We start from the raw sequence: 21,129 nt of genomic DNA, 5'->3' as shown, positions 1-21,129 counted from the left end.
CAAGGCGTGAGGTAAGAGTTGGTGGGTGGGTTGAGGATGACCCCCCTAGAAGTAAGAGAAGGGAGAGAAGGGATGATGGCATAGGGAGTTTCCAGAAGGGAAACTGGGAAAGAGGATAACATTTGAAATGTAAATAATAAAATATGCAATAAAAATGTTCAAAACTGTTTTTAGATGGTCTTGCCTTATCACAGTGTACAGCTATGGCTTTATCGTTGAGCATGAAATTGTCCCAAGTCCATTTTTCTTTTTAGTATAATTATGAAAGTTCATTGTATTTCTTATTATTGGAGCATTTACTTACTATTCTGAGTGGGCATGTTCTATTCTTTATTTTAACTTTATTACATCTTTTTAGGTACTAAGACAATCTCTCTAATTTTTCTTCCTAAAAATTATTTAAATCACAACAGAAATTCTATCAAATTATTATTTCATTGTCTCCATGCAATCGCTACAAGATAGTACATCTTTTTAGATCTGTTAAAATCTGTTCCAATGGGTGGGCTAATATCTAGTGATAGTTATATATTTAATATTTACAGGAAAACTATAATAGTAGCAGGAATCTTTCATAAAATTGATTTCTCTTGGGACTTGCCTACCAGAGCCATTATAGATTTTAATTCATGGTAGACCATCTAAAGAAGATCGATCACCTGCTAGTTTTTAGCTTTTCCTATGATTGCTTCTGATGCCATGAATATGTAGAAGAAACCAAGGAAACATAAACATTGAGAGACCCCAACTCAAAAATGTAAAAGTTTTTAGACCCCTAGCAAACAAGCCTCAACATGTTCACTCAACAGCTGCCTGACTTTGAGAAAGGGCCCCTGAAGCCAAGTAAGCCCTGATCTCAGAAATAGCCACCATTTGCTTAACTGACCCTGAGACACCCTGCTTCAGGAACTGGCTGACCCAAAAGAATGCCTGCATGACTGCCTTGTGACTATCTTTACAATGTTCTATACTTTTCCATTACCCCTATGTCCCCTTCCTTGTTTGCGGTTGTTTCCTTTAAATACCCCTGACTCTAGTTACTCTGGGTCAATCTCCTCTGACCCTGTGTGATAAGGAGACAGCCCCAGTGCACTGGTTTCTCCTGAATAAACCTCGTGTGTTTGCATCAAGAACGGTCTCCTGTCAATTCCTTGGGTGTCTCTTTATCCCGAGATTTGAGTGAAGGTCTCCCCTCTTCAGGGTTCTTTCAACATCATCCATAATATCAACAAAACCAAGTGAGAGTAAATAAGAACTAAAATTGCTGACACAAAGAAGCAATTATTCCTTGAAATTTAAAATATTGAACATATAAAGACTTAAACATAATAAAACCTTATAAATTGTGAAACCAAATAAAGACTGACAGCTAAAGGAATGGTGATATTAGAACATATCAAACATATTTGTTTGTTTGTTTATTTCTCTACATGTATACCCAGATATCAATAGCTGGCATCAGAATCATGAGCCTCCTTGTTATTGTTAGATATTGAACATTGATCAGTGAGTGCAAACTGTGTGTGTTCTTTTGTGATTGGCTTATATCACACAGCATGATATTTTCTAGTTCCATCCATTTGCCTAAGAATTTCATGAATTCATTGTTTTTAATAGCTGAGTGTAACTGGTCATCAGTCACAGGCAAATAGTTTACCTTAACAGGAGACTGGAATCAAGGTGAGGGGGGGCAGGGAAGAATGGAGGCAAGACAGAAAGTTCTAATCAAGGCTCAAAGTTTATTCTTCAGTTCTGCATTTATATAGGTAAATACCCATCCTTAGTTTCAGCTGTGTTCTTGTTTCAAAAGAAACTTCAGCAAGCAGTCTTTATTTTGTAGGAATACTGTGGATGTGGTAAATAGGAGACTTCCACCTGGTCGGAAGGCTCCATCTCAGATAGGCTAGGCAACTGTGGCAAAACAAGTTCTGATTAGCCTGCTCAAAGCTGGGGGAAGGGTGCAGCTGAGTAGTATTCCACTCTGTGAATGTACCACATTTTCTATATCCAGTTCTCTCTTGAGGGACATCTGGGTTCATTCCAACTTCTGACTATTATAAATAAGGGTGTTATGAACACAGTGGAGCATGTGTCCATATTACATGTTGGAGAATCTTCTGGGTATATGCCCAGTAAATATAGAAAATATCTAATAAAAAAATTAAAGAAAATAAATTGAACATTGAACTTTAAGCCTCTTTCCTTATCCGTGGAGCCATCTCAAAACCATTTTTTGGCTGTGTATACTAAATTTATTACAGAGAACATTAACTTAGCTCTCACACAGGATAAAGTGCAAATTCATAAATTATTCCATATACCTTAATAAGTAATTAAATAACAACAAAACACACACACACATAAACACTCAAACACTATCAACACCAAAATAGAAGTAATTAAAAATCATAACTGATTAATATCTCTTAACAGCAATGGGTTCAATTCCCCAATAAAAAGATACAATCTAACAAAATGGATCCCAAATTAAGATCTTGTATGCAGCATACAAGAAATACACCTGAATAATAAAGATAGAAATTAGTTCAGAGTACAAAGCTTCAAAATGATCTTAAAAGAAAATGACTCAAGCAAACTGGAGTAGACATCCTAGTATTAAAAAAATAACCTTTAAACCAAGATTAGCAAAAAATAAATATAGAAGGATTATTCATACTCATCAAAGGAAAATTCACCAAGATGACATCTCAGTTCCAAACATCAATGCTTCAAATGCAAGGAAACTCACATTAATAAAAGTAACATTGATAAATATTATGTCACACATTGAGCCTTGCACATTTAATAGTGGAAAACTTCAACACTCCACTCTCATTAGTCTACTCAACACACTAGTCAATGAACTGGTCATTCAAACAAAAATGAAACAGAAAAAAACAGTGAAACCACTGACTATATGAATGAAATGGACCTGATATATATCTATTGGATATTTTAAAACATTTCACCCAAACACAAAAGAACATATCTACTTCTCAGCAACTCACAGAATATTTTCAAAAGTGATCATATAATTAGCAAAAAACAAAGCCATAACAGATACAGGAAAATTGGAATACGTCCTTATATTGTATCAGGATATCTTGGCAAAAAAATAAAACACAAATTCATACAAACTGAATGACTTTCTACTCAATTATAACTGAATCAGGAAGAAATAAGTTACTTTTCAGAATTCAAGGAAAATGAAGTATACAATTCTCAAATATATGAAACATGATGAAAGCAGTTCTAAAAGAATATTTTAAAGCACTAAGTGTTCTTCATAAAGAAATTGTAGTGTTCCCAATTTAATCATTTAAAAGTTTTGGACTGGGCTTGGGGTCCCCAATGGAGGATTTGGAGGGTGGTCCGTAGGAGCTGAAGGGGTTTATAGCCCCATGGGAAGAACAATGACTTTGGACACCCAGGCACCCCAAGACTCCCAGGGACTGAGCCATTAACCAAGAGGTACACATGGTTTCAGCCAAAAATGTGGCAGAGGAAGGCCTTGTTGGGCATCAGTGGGAGGAGTGATCTTTGGTCAGGTAAAGGCTCAATAGAGACCCCAACAAAGGAAAACGGACAGGGGTGGAGGTGGCGGGGGTGGGGGTAGGGAGGTGGGAGTGTGTTTGGTAGAGGGGCATATTCATGGAGGCAGGGGTTGGGAGGAGGGGTAGGGAATCTTTGGGGAGGGGGGCTTTTGGGAAGGGGAAAATTGGGAAAGGTTTTACCATTGGCAATGTAAATGAAGAAGATACTCAATAAAAGAAAATTTAAATAAAAAAAGTATACCTGAAAGTTTTAGACAAAAAAGGAAAGATAGCATACAGATGGAGTAGATGACAGCAAATAATAAAATTCTGAGCTAAAATCACTCAGATAGAAAGAGAATACAAAGAATCAAAGATACCAAGGGCTGAGTCTTTGAGACAATCAACAATATAAACAAATCCTTAGCTAAATTAACTAAAAGACAGAGAGACTGCATCCAAATTAACAAAATCAGAAATGAAAAGGGAGACATAGGAACAGAAAAGAAACAAATCCAAAGAACCATTAGGTTTTACTTCAAAAACCTGTACTTCAGATAATTAGAAAATCTAAACTAAATGAATGGCTTTCTAGATAAGTATTACTAGCAAAGTTAAATAAGATCAGGTAAATTATTTAAATAGTTTCATAACCCATAAGGAACTAGAAGCATTCATTCAAAGTTCCCCTGCAAAAAGAAAAATATACCCAGTGGCCTATGGTATTAGCAGAGAAGTCTACCAGACTATAAAACAGGAGCTCATACCAACACTTCTCACAATATTACACAAAATAGAAAAAGAATCATTAACAAATTTATTCTATACAACTACTGTGTTACTGATAAGTAAGTCATACAAAGACTTAACAATAAAAGAAAATTTCAGACCAACATCCCTTATTAATATTTTTACCAAAATACTCAATAAAATTCTCATAAAATGTATCCAAGGACATATCAATGACATCATCCACAATGATGAAATAGTCTTCAGATCAGAAAAGCTCAATATACAAAAAAAAAGTCCATTAGTGTTTTCTACCACACACACACACACACACACACACACACACAAACGTAAGGAAAAAAAAAAGCACATGGCTATTTCTTTTTTTTTTTTTGCATATTTTTTTTTACATTTTTTTAATTCGATATATTTTTTATTTACATTTCAAATGATTTCCCCTTTTCTACCCCCCCACTCCCCGAAGTCACGAAAGCCCCCTTCTCTCCCCCTGTCCTCCCACCTACCCCTTCCCACTTCCCCGTTCTGGTTTTGCTGAATACTGCTTCACTGAGTCTTTCCAGAACAGGGGGCCACTCTTCCTTTCTTCTTGTGCCTCATTTGATATGTGGATTATGTTTTGGGTATTCCAGTTTTCTAGGTTAATATCCACTTATTAGTGAGTGCATATCATGATTCACCTGTTGAGTCAGGGTTACCTCACTTAGTATGATGTTCTCTAGCTCCATCCATTTGCCTAAGAATTTCATGAATTCATTGTTTCTAATGGCTGAATAGTACTCCATTGTGTAGATATACCACATTTTTTGCATCCACTCTTCTGTTGAGGGATACCTGGGTTCTTTCCAGCATCTGGCAATTATAAATAGGGCTGCTACGAACATAGTAAAGCATGTATTCTTATTACATGGTGGGGAATCCTCTGGGTAAATGCCCAGGAGTGGTATAGCAGGATCTTCTGGAAGTGAGGTGCCCAGTTTTCGGAGGAACCGCCAGACTGATTTCCAGAGTGGTTGTACCAATTTGCAACACCACCAGCAGTGGAGGAGTGTTCCTCTTTCTCCACACCCTTTCCAACACCTGCTGTCTCCTAAATTTTTAATCTTAGCCATTCTGACTGGTGTAAGGTGAAATCTCAGGGTTGTTTTGATTTGCATTTCCCTAATGACTAATGAAGTTGAGCATTTTTTAAGATGCTTCTCTGCCATCCGAAGTTCTTCAGTTGAGAATTCTTTAACTCTGTACCCCATTTTTTAATAGGGTTGTTTGGTTTTCTGGAGTCTAACTTCTTGAGTTCTTTATATATATTGGATATTAGCCCTCTATCTTATGTAGGATTGGTGAAGATCTTTTCCCAATTTGTTGATTGCCGATTTGTCCTCTTGATGGTGTCCTTTGCCTTACAGAAACTTTGTAATTTTATGAGGTCCCATTTGTCAATTCTTGATCTTAGAGCATACACTATTGGTGTTCTGTTCAGAAACTTTCTCCCTGTATCGATGTCCTCAAGGGTCTTCCCCAGTTTCTTTTCTATTAGCTTCAGAGTGTCTGGCTTTATGTGGAGGTCCTTGATCCGTTTGGATTTGAGCATAGTACAAGGAGACAAGGATGGATCAATTCGCATTCTTCTGCATGCTGACCTCCAGTTGAACCAGCACCATTTGTTGAAAAGGCTATCTTTTTTTCCATTGGATGTTTTCAGCCTCTTTGTCGAGGACCAAGTGGCCATAGGTGTGTGGGTTCATTTCTGGATCTTCAATCCTGTTCCATTGATCCTCCTGCCTGTCACTTTACCAATACCATGCAGTTTTTAACACTATTGCTCTGTAGTATTGCTTGAGGTCAGGGATACTGATTCCCCCAGACTTTCATTTGTTGCTGAGAATAGTTTTAGCTATCCTGGGTTTTTGTTATTCCAGATGAATTTGATAATTGCTCTTTTTAACTCTGTGAAGAATTGAGTTGGGATTTTGATGGTTATTGCATTGAATCTGTGTATATTGCTTTTGGCAAAATGGCCATTTTAACTATATTGATTCTACCGATTCATGTGCATGGGAGGTTTTCCCATTTTTTGAGGTCTTCTTCCATTTCCTTCTTCAGAGCCTTGAAGTTCTTGTCATACAGATCTTTCACATGTTTGGTAAGAGTCACCCCAAGATCCTTTATACTGTTTGTGTCTATTGTGAATGGGGTCATTTCCCTAATTTCTTTCTCAGCCTGCTTATCCTTTGAATATAGGAAGGCCACTGATTTCCTTGAGTTGATTTTATAACCTGCCACTTTGCTGAAGTTGTTTATCAGCTGTAGGAGTTCTCTAGTGGAGTTTTTTGGGTCACTTAGGTAGACTATCATGTCATCTGCAAATAATGATAGTTTGACTTCTTCCTTTCCAATTAGTATCCCTTGACCTCCTTATGTTGTCGAATTGCCTGAGCTAGTACCTCAAGTACAATATTGAAAAGATAAGGAGAAAGGGGGCAGCCCTGTCTAGTCCCTGATTTTAGTGGGATTGCTTCAAGTGTCTCTCCATTTAGTTTGATGCTGGCTACCCGTTTGCTGTATATTGCTTTTACTATGTTTAGGTATGGGCCTTGAATTCCTGTTCTTTCCAAGACTTTAAGCATGAAAGGATGCTGAATTTTGTCAAATGCTTTTTCAGCATCCAATGAAATGACCATGTGATTTTTTTCTTTGAGTTTGTTTATGTAGTGGATTGCATTGATGGATTTCCGTATATTGAACCAACCCTGCATTCCCGGGATAAAGCCTACTTGATCATGGTGGATGATCGTTTTGATGTGTTCTTGGATTCGGTTGGCAAGAATTTTATTGAGTATTTTTGCATCGATGTTCATAAGGGAAATTGGTCTGAAGTTCTCTTTCTTTGTTGGATCTTTGTGTGGTTTTGGTATCAGCATAATTGTAGCTTCGTGGAAGGAATTGGGTAGTGTTCCTTCTGTTTCTATTTTGTGGAATAGTTTGAAGAGTATTGGTGTTAGGTCTTCTTTGAAGGTCTGATAGAATTCTGCACTGAAACCATCTGGTCCTGTGCTTTTTTTGGTTGGAAGACTTTCTATGACTCCTTCTATTTCTTTAGGCATTTTGGGACTGTTTAGATGATCTATTTGGTCCTGATTTAATTTTGGTATTTGGTATCTGTCTAGGAAATTGTCCATCTCCTCCAGATTCTCCAGTTGTGTTGAGTACAGTCTCTTGTAGTAGGATCTGATGATTTTTTGGATTTCCTCAGTTTCCATTGTTATATCTCCCTTTTCATTTCTAAGTTTGTTAATTTGGATACTTTCTCTGTGCCCTTTGGTCAGTCCGGCTAAGGGTTTATCTATCTTGTTGATTTTCTCAAAGAACCAACTCCTGGTTTTGTTGATTCTTTGTATGGTTCTCTTTGTTTCCACTTGATGGCTATTTCTATAGACGCTGCAAAAAGACTTTTACAAGATCTAACACCTGCTTCAAATTAAAAATCTTATAGAGATAAGGGATACAATGTGCATAGCTACACATAATGAAGCAATATACTGCATATGAATTGCTAATATCAAAATAAATAGAGGTGTGTTTAAAGCAATACCACTGAAATTGGAGAAAAGACGAGGCTATCTACTATCTCTCCATCTCCTCAATATAATTCTTGAAGTTCCAGCTTGAATGATCAGACAACTAAAGGAAATCAAAGCAATACAAATAAGAAAGAAAGAAGCCAAAGTACTGTTAGTCATAGATGATAGAATAGTATGCATAAAGAACCTTAAATTTCTACCAGATAATTCTGACATTAGATAACCACATTCAGCAAAGTGGCTAGATACAAAAAATAAAAAATAAAAAATTTGGATCTCATGGAACTAAAAAGTTTTTGAAAGGCTAAAAATCCTTAAAGCAGATGAAAGCAAAGTCTACAGAATGGGAAAATATCTTCCTCAACCTCTACAGAGAGGATGAATGTCCAAAATATATAAAAACTCAAAAAATTAGGCAGCAGCAAGCCAAAATCCCTACTGAAAAAATGGGGTACAGAGTAAAACAAAATTCTCAATAGAAGAATCTCTAATGGCTGATAGAAACTTAAAGAATTGCTCATTGTACTTAGTTTTCAAGGAAATTCAAATCAAAATGACTCCAAGATTCCAGCTTATGCCTGTCAGAATGGCTAAGATCAAAACCTCAAGTGATATCTCATGCTGGGAGGAGAGGGTGGAAAAGGGGCTGCTATCGGGATGTGAAGTGAAAAAAATTAATTACTGAAATAAAGGGTACATGAGTCTTTGGAAAGAAGCAGCATGAGTAGAGTTAATTTGCTAAGTAAACTAGAAATGGGGGAAGTGGTGACATAGTGTTTTAATTCCAGGATATTTTTAAGCTGAAGCAGGTTAAGGGACGGTTGCATTTAGACTGGACTACAGAGAAAATCTTGACCACAGAAAGGAATAAATTCAGTTCTTGTTTCACCAAACAGAACAACAACATTTGGCCTGAAGCACCACTCAGAGCACATATTTACATAAGTGAGAACTTTGATTGAAAATCATCCCACATTTAATTATGGATATTTTTCAGTTGGTTTGGTGTAAGGCTTTAATGCGAGAACTGGGAGGGGTGAAACACTGCAATTAGTGGCCGTTAACTCATCGTGAAGTTCAAGGTAAGAAAGGTTACAAAAAAAGAAAAACAAATTAAAAAAAAACTTTGGAATAATAAAAACAAATGAAAAGTAGAAAAAATAAGGGGAAGAAAGGGAGGAAGGTCAAGAAGAGAAATATTGTGAAAATTCTAACCCTAATAATTAGTTTAAGAATAAGGGATGTCAGACAAGGTCAGGTGTGATCAGGGTGATGGGAAGGGGTGGACTGGGGAACAGGGGGAGGGAAGAGGGCTTGTGGGACTTTTGGAAAGGGGGGATCCAGGAAAAGGGAAGTCATTTGAAATGTAAATGTAGAATATATTGAATAAAAAAAGAGTAAGGGATGTCTCATGTAAAATTCCCAGTCTCTCTCTCTGCCTAGTCATTCTTCCACCTATCATTCTTCTATCTGTCTGTCTATCATTCATTTATTTAATCATTCTCACTTTAAGTGTGTGCACGTGTGTATGAGTTTGTTTGTATGCATTATATGACACATGCATGCTACTGTACACATTAAACAGTTAGTGAACATTCTTAGATGTATACCACATACATACAACCTTTGAAAAACCAAAATTCCTAATTTCCCTGCTATCTATAGCAAGCTAGCTGACAATCAAGCTCTCACAAACTCATTAGTCATGGCTTTAAATCTGAACTTCAGAACACTGAAAGATATAGACATTCGCCTAGTGTCAGACTTTTACATGGGATTTGAGGTTCTGAACATAGGCCCTCATGTTTGCATTGTAAGTACATTTTCCCACTAAGCCTTTTCCTGAGTACAAGTTGTTCTGGCTATGAGTTATAACTATTCACAAAAAAATCTATAAGAAGGCTGAAATACTTTCAGAAGTAGAATATGGGGTCCCTTATTATTCCTAGTGCCCTAGTTCCATGACATTCCAAAAGTACAAATTTGAGGAGGTTGGTATAATAGGCTTTCTGAAAGCTTTTAAAGTTGCAAGGTGAGTGTAAGTCTAATCCTTGCTAGTATTCATACACATATTCTCAGGATAGTGTCCTTATACTCAGTTTGAAACATTAACACCTGCTGAGGGAATCAGGCCAATAGTATAGCTAACCCACTTGCTAAATAATTTCTGTATTTGAAAGGCGTCTCATTGCTATAGATTCGGGAAGTTTTCACTGATGTTAATTGACTCAGCTCTTAATAGTTCCCAGGACCTTCTGACTTGTCCTGGAACTGAATTTATACCTTGTTCCCTAGTGCATTATGGCATCATGGTCCCTGTGAGGAAGATATCACTGCTCAGCTGGTGACAAGGTAATTGCAGCTCAGGTCCAGAGCTGAAACTAGGGACCTTCAGAACTTATAACTGCACTGACTGCAAATAGACTAAGTATACTTAGGCCACAGTCCTGACCCTGTTCCAGCCTCAGAGCTCAGCCCTGGTGAGTAATTTCTTTTGGTGCATTGCAAGCTAGGTACATGATGATTACAAGAGGAGGACATATGAGGAGGCAAGAAGGTCTGAGGATGGCAGGATATCTGCCCTGATGATTATACTGGGTCAAACTGTTTCAGCATTCTAGCTGCTACTTACACTTAATACAGGAGTTGATCAGTGGTTTCAGTGTATGAAGAACAGACACACAAATTAGAGTATTTGTTTGTACAGACTGCAAAACAATGGTACCTGATCTGTACTCTCGTCTGCAAGCATACACACACACACAGAGTCACACATTGAAAAATACATAGTTACACAGATCTCCGGATTACTTGCATTTAGCTGTTGTAAGTAAACATGGAGTAACATAATTTAACCCCAATCTTTTCCGTAGTAAAATACACAATTTATTCCTGACACTGAATGAAAACCCCAGTTTCTGAAACCAGGGGATGAGTTTTGTAATTCCTGACTCAGTTCAGATGAATTAAGAGGTTTACAGGCTCTCAATAGGTCAGGTACTATGTACACTAAACCAATGAAACAAAAGCTACATATTCATCTAACCATAGTAGTTAAATATGACACTGCCAGCACACAGCTGGTATCTAGAAAATTATCATATGTGTCCCTCCTGCATTATTCCAGAGCCAGGCAGTCTACTGCAGTTTCTATGCAACTATATAACCCCTAATGTTCTTTCCTGTTTGCTGTTATTTTGGAAGTTGTCTCAGAGAGCTACATAGTCTTCACTTTGTGAGACACAGGCAAACAAAGAAAGGAGAAATATAAACTATACTCTTGTATACAATAAGGGAAGAGTAGCTTACTCCAGGAAGTGTAGACACAAGAAACCATCAGCTGACAGCTCATACCACACACCTGACACTATGGACATATCAGGCCTACTGTCCTTGTTGGTGTAACCATGTTTCCCCACATAATGTAAGAACTTGTCATTACTACTTGGTTTTGCATATTCAATTAGTGACATGGCTTTACTGTGAATTTTATGTGCATATTTTCATTATCTTCAAAATATTCATACAAACACACATTCTCACACACATCACAGTTACGATTGTGAGCATAGCTACAAAGTTTGTCAATTTTCTTACTGCCATTCAATACACTTGCCCTTTTGGCCTCACTCAGACACAAGGCACAGAGTGGTCTACTTTATGTTTCTATAGTGTGTGTGTGTGTGTGTGTGTGTGTGTGTGTGTGTGTGAATGTATGCATATGTATGTACACACACCAAAATCCACTTCCAAAATAACAGGAAATATCAAATCAAAATAACAAAAAACAGCAAAGTTCATCAGTAGGTTTATGGAGTTGCATGGAAACTGCACTGTAAAATACTGTCCTTAATATAACACATATGAATTAGTTCTCCCTCTCCCTCTCTCCTTCTCTCCCTGTCTCCCTGCATCTTCATCCCTCCCCTTCATCTCTCTCCCTTCTCTCCCTCCCCCTCCTTCCCCTGCATCCCCTCCCTCCATACCCTCCATATCTTTCTCCTCTCTCTCCCTCTTTCTGCATGTATGCATGGTGTGTGTGTGTGTGTTTCTGTCTGTGTGTGTCCTACATTTTTGGATGACTTAACGTTGTAGACGAAGTTGTCAGATACCCTGATTCTGAATTTACAGGGATTTTTTTTTCTAACTAGTGTGAAATTTGGAAACTGAGCTTAGGTACTTACAGAGTTACAAGTACTTTTGAGCACTCAGCCATTTTCCCACCAGTTTTCTTCCTTTTTGACCTGTGCAAATTAGGAGAAGAGGAATTGTAGAGAGGAGTCAGCAGTTAAGAGTTTTTCCTGATCTTTTAGAAGGTCTAAGCTGTGTTCACATGACCCTTGTTTGGCACAAGACAACTGCCAATAACTGCATATTCAGGGAATCTTCTGACACCATCTGCCCTCTCTCATGACGCAGGTACTTGCACAGGAATACTTTCCAAAACACACAAAGACACAATTAAAATAAATATGAATATGAAAATTGAACATCTGACAAGAGTCTTACTTGACATGAACTTTCCGCATGAATCAGCACAAGAATTCTGTACTCAGATGCAAAATCCAACATAGATGAAGTAAAATTTTCTGTTTCACAGAAATAAAATTAAGATATTTTATTGGGGAAATAGCACAAAAACAAAATTTGTTTTGAATTGTGGCATGTTTTTTGTTTGTTTCTTCAATTTGGTTTTAAGTTGGTTTTACATAACCAAAGCTGACCTCGGTATTGCTATGGACTCTGTGAAGTTACTGATCTTCTGGTCAGTCTATATGCTAATCCTTGCAGTTGGTGAAGGGTTTTTGGACACCCCATTAATGCAGTGCTGGCAACTCGACAAAGGCATACATAGATGCCATGTAAAAATTCTATGTATTCTACCACCTGATCCATATCCCAAGATGCCTTGTGTGCAAGAATATATAGGCAAGCCTTACATTAAAGTCTGAATGTCTGCTCTCTCATTCTTGTATGGCCCTGTGTATTATTCTTTGCTGATCTCTCTTTCTGTAGCCAATCACTGTGGTGCTCACAGCTCTCAAGTTTCCATGCTCGCCTGTTTTGTCCCATTTTTTACTGATGTTGTTTTTCTTTTCTGTAGAGAAAACTATGGGAAACTAACTGAGAAATATCAATACCAGCTGACAGAATGGGATGAAGAATCTTGTCATATACACATATATGTGTATAACATATATTTGCACAAAAACTAAGTTAAATGCCATTGTCATATAGCACATAGATGTATTACTGTGAGCAACTCAGTTTACCTTTCTATATGACATTGCTATTAATTGTCATATTAGAATGAGAATTGGAGTCTTTAGCAAATTTGGTTCTCTAAAAGAGGTTTGAATTTTGTATTTACAGAGCTCAGCGCAGGAGCAATTCTAGTTATAATTCCTGCTTTTGTCACCACTTTTTCTCTATTGAGAACACAGTAAGGCTTTCTTGAGTGATGCCTCCTGGATAGAGTTAATGTCCTAAAATGGACCACATAGAGGTGTCTTATTCTAGTTTCTATCATGGAAGGAAGCAAAGAATATCTGAGAGTGACCATCTTGAAGGGTCCTCAAGAGAGATGATATTTCATCATCATCGTCAGTGATGATATTTCATCATCACACAACCACCCCTTTCCCCCATCAATCAAAGCTATTTTCATCTTCTACACCAACGTTCAGCACTGGGGAACTTTCTGTTGTTTGTAAGCTATTTATACTAGTACTTAGGTAAGGTAACTGGAAATGATTCAAGGCACAATCTCTGATATGCAAATATTGCACAAAATCATAAGATCTGTTCTTATACAAGATAGGTTTTCCTTTTGTGTGACTTTGGTACATTTGAATATGTAAATCAGAAACTGAATAGTTACTGATTATTGGGTATTTGAAAATTGTTTATTTTTTTATGTGTACATGTGTATGCAATGGAGACACATACAACTGAATACTACCTGCGCAGTCTATATAATATCACTTGCATATGCATTTTTAGGATTAACCTATTTGGTACTGGATAAAAAATTAGAAGCACTCTATCCTTGGGAAGAATTTTTTTCTAGATCTTAGGGTACCTTATGAATACAAGCCTCATGGGCTGCTACTATTAACATCATTTTATCTGTTGGTGACATCCTGGTTCAACTAGTTTGATCAAATATTTTGAAATGCATTCTTATATTTTGGTAATGGTCATATTAATAGGGATATCATGAGTTTTCTGATGACCTGAATCAGGATGGCTCCAGTTTTCAAGATGGTTTATGCAAGATTGCTACATTATAAAAGGAATGTAGCAATGATATGAGGTTAGAAGTAATACAGAGAGTTTTGTTAATATAAAAATGAAAAATGCTCTCTAGAATAGGCCTGTTTGTGCAATCAGCAGAGACAGTACACTTGTAATGCACACTGCTAGATATGCTTATTACGATGTCACTTTATGGTATCTTCAGTCTGTTTGCTTATACAACCCTGCCATGAGGCGATATCAGCAACAGTGGTCTGGGACTTCTTGCCTTAAAAATCCATAAAGAAAATGTATAAGTCTTGTCCAGTAAATTTAATAAAACTATCTGCTCAATTTCAGTTCAATTTCCCTCCAGAAAATTAAACAGCACCAAGTTTAAAATCAGAACACAATGCAAGAATTTGCTCAATTTTTGAGCTACAACCCTACCCATAAACAGAACCATAAATTTCATAAATTGTGTGTGTGTGTGTGTGTGTGTGTGTGTGTGTGTATGTGTTCATGATTTTTACAGTTTGTTTTTCTCCAAAATTGTTTTGTGGCTAACATAACACAAAACTCAAAATTGTTCTGTGACTCTCAAGATGCCCAACTAGATCAGTATGTCATTTGCATATAGGTTTTTTTTTTTAACTTTTCCATGAATAAAATCCTTTGCAGAATTTTATTAACTTATGGTTACAGAAAAAAATACTAATTAAAATATGATCCCCCCTTCATTCATCTTGAAATCTTCTTCCTCTTTTATAAGAAATACCCATCTATACAATTGCATGTCTATGTATAGACATAACTGTCCCATCAATTCCATATAACCACTATTGTTCTCCAGGTATTTCTTATTTGAAACAGATAACATGGCTTTTTGCTTTGTCTTTTCCCCTTCATTGCTTCCCATGTAGGCAGATTCCAGTCTGCAGTGATCTATATTAAGCTCCTCAAGTTAATTATTAGAAAGTACATGTAGAGGCACGGATTTCAAATTCCCTATTTAAATATAGACAGGTACTACTGAATTTCATATCCTTTAACTTGCTTTACATTCCATGCTATAAGTCTCAAATAGTCAGGATTTGTTCTTTTCTTGACTTTTACATATATTTCTTATTTTCTCATATATGCTTTTATGTTTGCCTGACTTTTTGTGCACCATATGAGGGCACATATATACAGAATCCAAGGACTCTCAGACACCCGTGGAACACAAGTGTAGGAGATGGGGGAACTACCTGATACGGGTGCTAAGAACAAAATCAAGGTGCCATAAAAAGCAGAAATCTCTTAACTCACTGAGGCATGCAGCCTTTGCTGAATAATTTGTCCTTCCCCCTCCCCCTCTGCCCTATCCTTTTCTCTCCCTTGGTTTCTTTTATAGAGGAGGTCTAATTGTGTGACTTTGGTCTGAAACTCTCCATGTAGACCAGGCTGACCTAAAACTCACAAAGAACCACCTCACTCTTCCACACAAGTGCTTAGATTAAAGGTGTGCTACCATGTTTAGAACATTGTATTTTCTTAATGTATGTTTGCAGCATAATCTTTTGCCTATGAGCTGTAAACAAGAACTAAATTTTTACTTTCAAAAATTAAATGTCTGGATTAAATTAAAATTTAAGGTACCATTCAATTTTGCTTTTAAATATGTGTCTCTGTGAATATGACCAAAAACTGTGGAGATTACATAAGTGAAATAGAGTTGCTGCAGAAGAGGAGCATAAGTTTATAAAGAAGGAAGCAGAACAGAGTAACTTCTTTCACTCTATGTCATTACTGCTTTTTATATTTGTACATATTATTATAGAACCACTAATCTAGATGCCAATGGGATATATTCCTGTAACATTTATTTATTTCATTTATGGCATTGCATAAGTTTATTTATTTATTTATGTATATGTTTGTTTGGAGACAGGTTTTACCATGTAAGGCTGGTTAGCCTGGAATGAACTCTTTAGAAAAAGTAGCAGCAAGTCAAAGAAATCTATCAGTAATTGCACTGGGATTAAACACTTGTGATTCCAGGCCCTGTCAATTTTAATTTTATTGTTATAATAGTTTGTACAAGTGTCTTCTACATAAGGTTTTGAACCTTTAGGAAGCTATCAACTTATATTTTTCTGAGAAATGGTATCCTGTTCTTTCAGAGTGTGATATATATGAGATATTCTTTTTGTTTTGTTTTGTTTTGTTTTGTTTTGTTTTGTTTTGTTTTGTTTTTGTTTGGTTTGGTTTGGTTTGGTATAGTTTGGTTTGATGTGTTCTTGGATTCGATTGACAAGAATTTTATTGAGTATTTTCGCATCAATATTCGTAAGGAAAATTGGTCTAAGGTTCTCTTTTTTGTTGTTGTTGGATCTTTGTGTGGTTTTGGTATCAGCAAAATTGTGGCTTCATAGAACGATTTGGGTAATGTTCCTTCTGTTTCTATTTTGTGGAATAGTTTGAAGAGTATTGGTATTAGGTCTCCTTTGAAGGTCTGGTAGAATTCTGCACTAAAACCATCTGGTCCTGTGTTTGTTTTGGTTGAGAGATCATCAATGACCACTTCTATTTCTTTCGGGTTTATGATACCGTTTAGATGGTCTATCTGATCCTGATTAAATTTTGGTAGTTGGTATCTGTCTAGGAAATTGTCCATTTCATCCAAATTTTCCAGTTGTGTTGTGTATAGGCTTCTGTAGTAGGATCTGATAAATTTTTGAATTTCCACAGTTTCTGTTGTTTTTTCCTCCTTTCTCATTTCTGGTTTTGTTAATTTGTATACTGTCTCTGTGCCCTCTGGTTAGTCTGGCTAAAGATTTATCTATCTTGTTGAGGGTCCCAAAGAACAGCTCCTGGTTTTGTTGATTCTTTGTATAGTGGTTTTTGTTTCAACTTGGTTGAGTTCAGCCCTGAGTTTGATGATTTCCTGCCTTCTACTCCTCTTGGGTGAATTAGCTTCTTTCTATTCTAAAACTTTCAAGTGTGCTGTTAAGCAGCTAGTGTATTCTCTCTCCAGTTTCTTTTTGGAGGCACTTAGAACTATGAGTTTACCTCTTAGGACTGCTTTCACTGTGTCCCATAAATTTGGGTATCTTGTGCCTTCATTTTCATTAAATTCTAAAAAGGTTTTGATTTCTTTCCTTATTTCTTCCTTGACTAAGTTATCATTGAGTAGTACATTGTTCAGCTTCCATGTGTATGTGGGCTTTCTGTTGTTTTTGTTGCTATTGAAGACCACCCTTACTCCATAGTGATCTGACAGGAGGCATGGAATTAGTTCCATCTTCTTATATCTGTTGAGGTCTGTTTTGTGGCAAATTATATGGTCAGTTTTGGAGAAGGTACCATGAGGTACTAGAAGAAGGTATATTCTTTTGATTTAGGATGAAATTTTCTATGGATATCTATTAAATCCATTTGGTCCAAAACTTCTGATAGTTTCACTGTGTCTCTGTTTTGTTTGTGTTTCCCTGATCTGTCCATTGAGGAAAGTGGGGTGTTGAAGTCACCCACAATTATTGTGTGGGGTATGATGTGTGTTTTAAGCTTTAGCAAAGTTTCCTTTACAAATAAGGGTGCCCTTGTATTTGGGGCATAGATGTTCAAAATTGAGAGTTCGTCATGGTAGATTTTTTCTTTGATGTGTATAAAGTGGCCTTTTAAGTCTTTTTGATGATTTTGGTTGAAAGTCTATTTTATTGGATATTTGTGTGGCTACTCCAGCTTGTTTCCTGGGACCATATTATTGGAAAACTGTTTTCCAGCCTTTTACTCTAAAGTAGTGTTTGTCTTTGACACTGACAAGTATTTCCTATAGGCAGCAAATGTTGGGTCTTGTTTATGAATCCAGTCTGTCAGTCTTTGTCTTTTTATTGGGGAATTGAGTCCATTGATGTTAAGAGATATTAAAGAATAATGATTGTTGCTTCCTGCTATTTTTGATGTAATTTTTATGTTTGTGTGGTTATTATCTTTTGGGGTTGTTGAAAGAAGGCTAACTTCTTGCTTTTTCTAGTGTGTAGTTTCATTCCTTTTGTTGGTGTTTTCCATTCATTATCCTTTGAAGGGCTGGATTTGTGGAAAGATACTGTGTAAATTTGTTTTTGTCATGGAATACCTTGGTTTCTTCATCTATGGTAATTGAGATATTTGCTGGATATAGCACTCTGGGTTGGCATTTGTTTTCCCTTAGGGTCTGCAAGACATCTGCCCAGGCTCTTTTGGCCTTCATAGTCTCTGGTGAGAAGTCTGGTGTAATTCTGATAGGTCTACCTTTATATGTTACTTGACCGTTTTCCCTTACTGCTTTTAATATTCTTTGTTTAGTACATTAACTGTTGTATCAATGCTTTCTATGGTATCTTCTGCATCTGAGATTATCTCTTCTCTCACTTGTATTTTGTTGTTGATGCTTAGATCCATGACTCCTGACTTCTTTTGTAGGTTTTCTATGTCTCGAGTTGTTTCACTTTTTGAGTTCATTACTGTTTCTACCTCCTTCTTTAGATCCTGGATGGCTTTGTTTAATTCCTTCACCTGTTTTGCTGTGTTTTCCCTTAGTTCTTCAAGGGCTTCTCCCTGTTTACTTGTGTTCTCTATCATTTGGACAGAAAATAACATAAAACTTACCACTCTGAATGCAACATGCACACCATAATCTTAAAAACATTCTCTTTGAAATTGATAATATAAAAAGTAACAAAAATCATTGGGTAGGTCAAAATTACAAGGATGTTATGGTCTCCAAGAGCAGTGTCTTTTTATAATGGTGTGTACCTAGAAGAATATTCAGTTGAATACAAGACAGTCATAGAATAATGCCACAACAGTGGTGAGAATATCACAGCCATAATGAAAAAGGCATCATCTATAATCTTGGGTAAAATTACCTTCCACAACCCTTAATCTTTGCAAATAAATACTCTCTCTATTACATAATTTTATTCCTTGAGAACAAAGAACATATGGAAAACCTTGATCAAGGGAAAATCTTATCAGTCACTTCTATGTTACCGCTGGTAAGCTCAGGCCTGCCAACATTGTATTTCCTGTTCGCTATCAGTGGTGTAAGATAGAATAGTATGATCCCTTTCACAGTCAGTCTGAGAAGTAATAATTCTCTCTGATAGTATATGTAAGTATGGTTTCAATAAGAAAGATTCAACAGAGAAGTAGGTTTCATTCACTGCACTTAAAATGGGTACCATGCTATGGAAGGTGATGTGGAATCTGAGTAAGAGCATTGTATATTGGAGGCGCATCTGTATAACAGTCATTGTTGAAATGTTTAAGGTGCTGAGGAAATGGAAGCCAACCTCTCCATCCCTCTGAATGGATCAGAAGTGGTGTTTTATGAATCTACCACCTCCAGAGTTCTATGGATCCTCTCAGTGATAGTCCTCTCCATAACCTTTGTCCTTGGTGTGCTAGGTAATGGGCTTGTGATTTTGGTGGCTGGGTTCCGGATGGCACACACTGTGACCACCATCTGTTATCTGAAACTGGCTTTGGGTGATTTCTCTTTCATGGCTACTTTACCACTACATATCATCTCAATGGTCATGAAGGGAAAATGGCTGTTTGGTTGGTTTCTTTGCAAACTTGTTCACAGCATTGTACATATAAACCTTTTTGTAAGTGTTTTCCTCATCACTCTCATTGCCATGGATCGCTGTACTTGTGTCCTGCACCCAGTATGGGCTCAGAATCACCGAACTGTGAGTCTAGCCAGGAAAGTGGTTGTTGGAGCTTGGATTCTTTCTCTGCTGCTTACCTTGCCACATTTTCTCTTCTTGACTACAGTGAGAGATCCAAGAGGTGAAGTGCACTGTACATGTAACTTTGAATCTGTGGTTGCAAAACCTGAGGAGCAATTAAAGGTGTCAATTACTGTGAGTACAGCTACAGGAATCATCAGTTTTATTATTGGCTTCAGCTTACCCATGTCCTTCATTGCCATCTGCTATGGACTCATGGCTGCCAAGATTTGCAGAAAAGGCTTTCGGAATTCCAGCCGTCCCTTACGTGTTCTCACTGCTGTAGCAATTTCCTTCTTTATGTGTTGGTTCCCTTTTCAGTTGATTATTCTTTTAGGTAATATCTGGAATAAGGAGACACCAAATAGCATTCACATGTTGGTGAACCCTGCAAGCACACTGGCTTCCTTCAACAGCTGTCTCAACCCAATACTCTATGTCTTTCTTGGTCAAGAATTTAGAGAGAAACTGATACATTCCCTGTCTGCCAGTCTGGAGAGGGCCCTACGAGAAGACTCAGTCCTAAGCAGTGGCAAAAGCAGCAACTTTTCTTCATGTCCTGAAGACCCTGGACTATAGGAATGGTAGCTTCAAAGCCAGTGGAATGCTTTCTGTTCTACCCGGTTCTCATTTTCTCTCTAATGCCACCTTGCATGATATTTTTAAATATTAATTATAGGATCATTTTTGTCCTTCAATTTATAAGAAAGAAATAAAAATAAAACCTAATGATATTGTCCATTCTTTTTTATTGAACATATTCTTCATTTACATTTCAAATGCTATACCCTTTCCCAGTTCCCCCCTCCCAGAAAACCTCCAACCCATCCTCCCACCCTTTGCCTCCAAGAAAGTGCCCCTATGCCCAACCCACTCCCACTTATTCCCCCTCGATTTCCCCATGCTGGGGCATCTATCAAGCGTTCATAGGACAAGGGAACTCTCCTCCCACTGATGCCCAACAAGGCATTCCTAAGACACAATTGTGGCAGGAAGAATGTGTATTCCTTGGTTGAAGGCTTCTGCACTCCAACTGCTCTGAGTGCAGTGGGTTCTCTTGGATGGATCAGGAGATAGTGTCTTCCGTGTAGCAGACCTGTCAAGAGTCTGCCACAGCAGCAGAAGGGGTGGAAGGAATGGAAGGGAAGTGGTATTTGGGAGGGCAAGTATTTCAGTGATTGCTGGATAGTGAGTCCGCTAGACCCTCAGCCACAGCTCTGGGACTCCAGATGTGAGAAAAGGTTCTTACCAGCTTCTCTGAGTGAATCAGGT

At 37.2% G+C, this 21,129-nt stretch overlaps 2 protein-coding genes across 2 annotated transcripts in view; one reads left to right on the top strand and one right to left on the bottom strand.

Annotated features, from left to right (window-relative positions):
• Window positions 1–21,129, bottom strand: part of LOC127673567 (formyl peptide receptor 2-like) — a 476,281-nt gene that overhangs the window by 124,444 nt on the left and 330,708 nt on the right. The window lies entirely within an intron of this gene.
• Window positions 19,405–20,436, top strand: LOC127673568 (formyl peptide receptor-related sequence 3-like). The gene has a single exon (XM_052169254.1). The coding sequence runs from the start codon at window positions 19,405–19,407 to the stop codon at window positions 20,434–20,436; it is 1,032 nt and encodes a 343-aa protein (XP_052025214.1).

The sequence above is a fragment of the Apodemus sylvaticus genome, chromosome 23 (genome assembly GCF_947179515.1).
Source record: "Apodemus sylvaticus chromosome 23, mApoSyl1.1, whole genome shotgun sequence".
Lineage (NCBI taxonomy): Eukaryota > Metazoa > Chordata > Mammalia > Rodentia > Muridae > Apodemus > Apodemus sylvaticus.
This window is presented reverse-complemented; position numbering and strand designations above follow the sequence as displayed.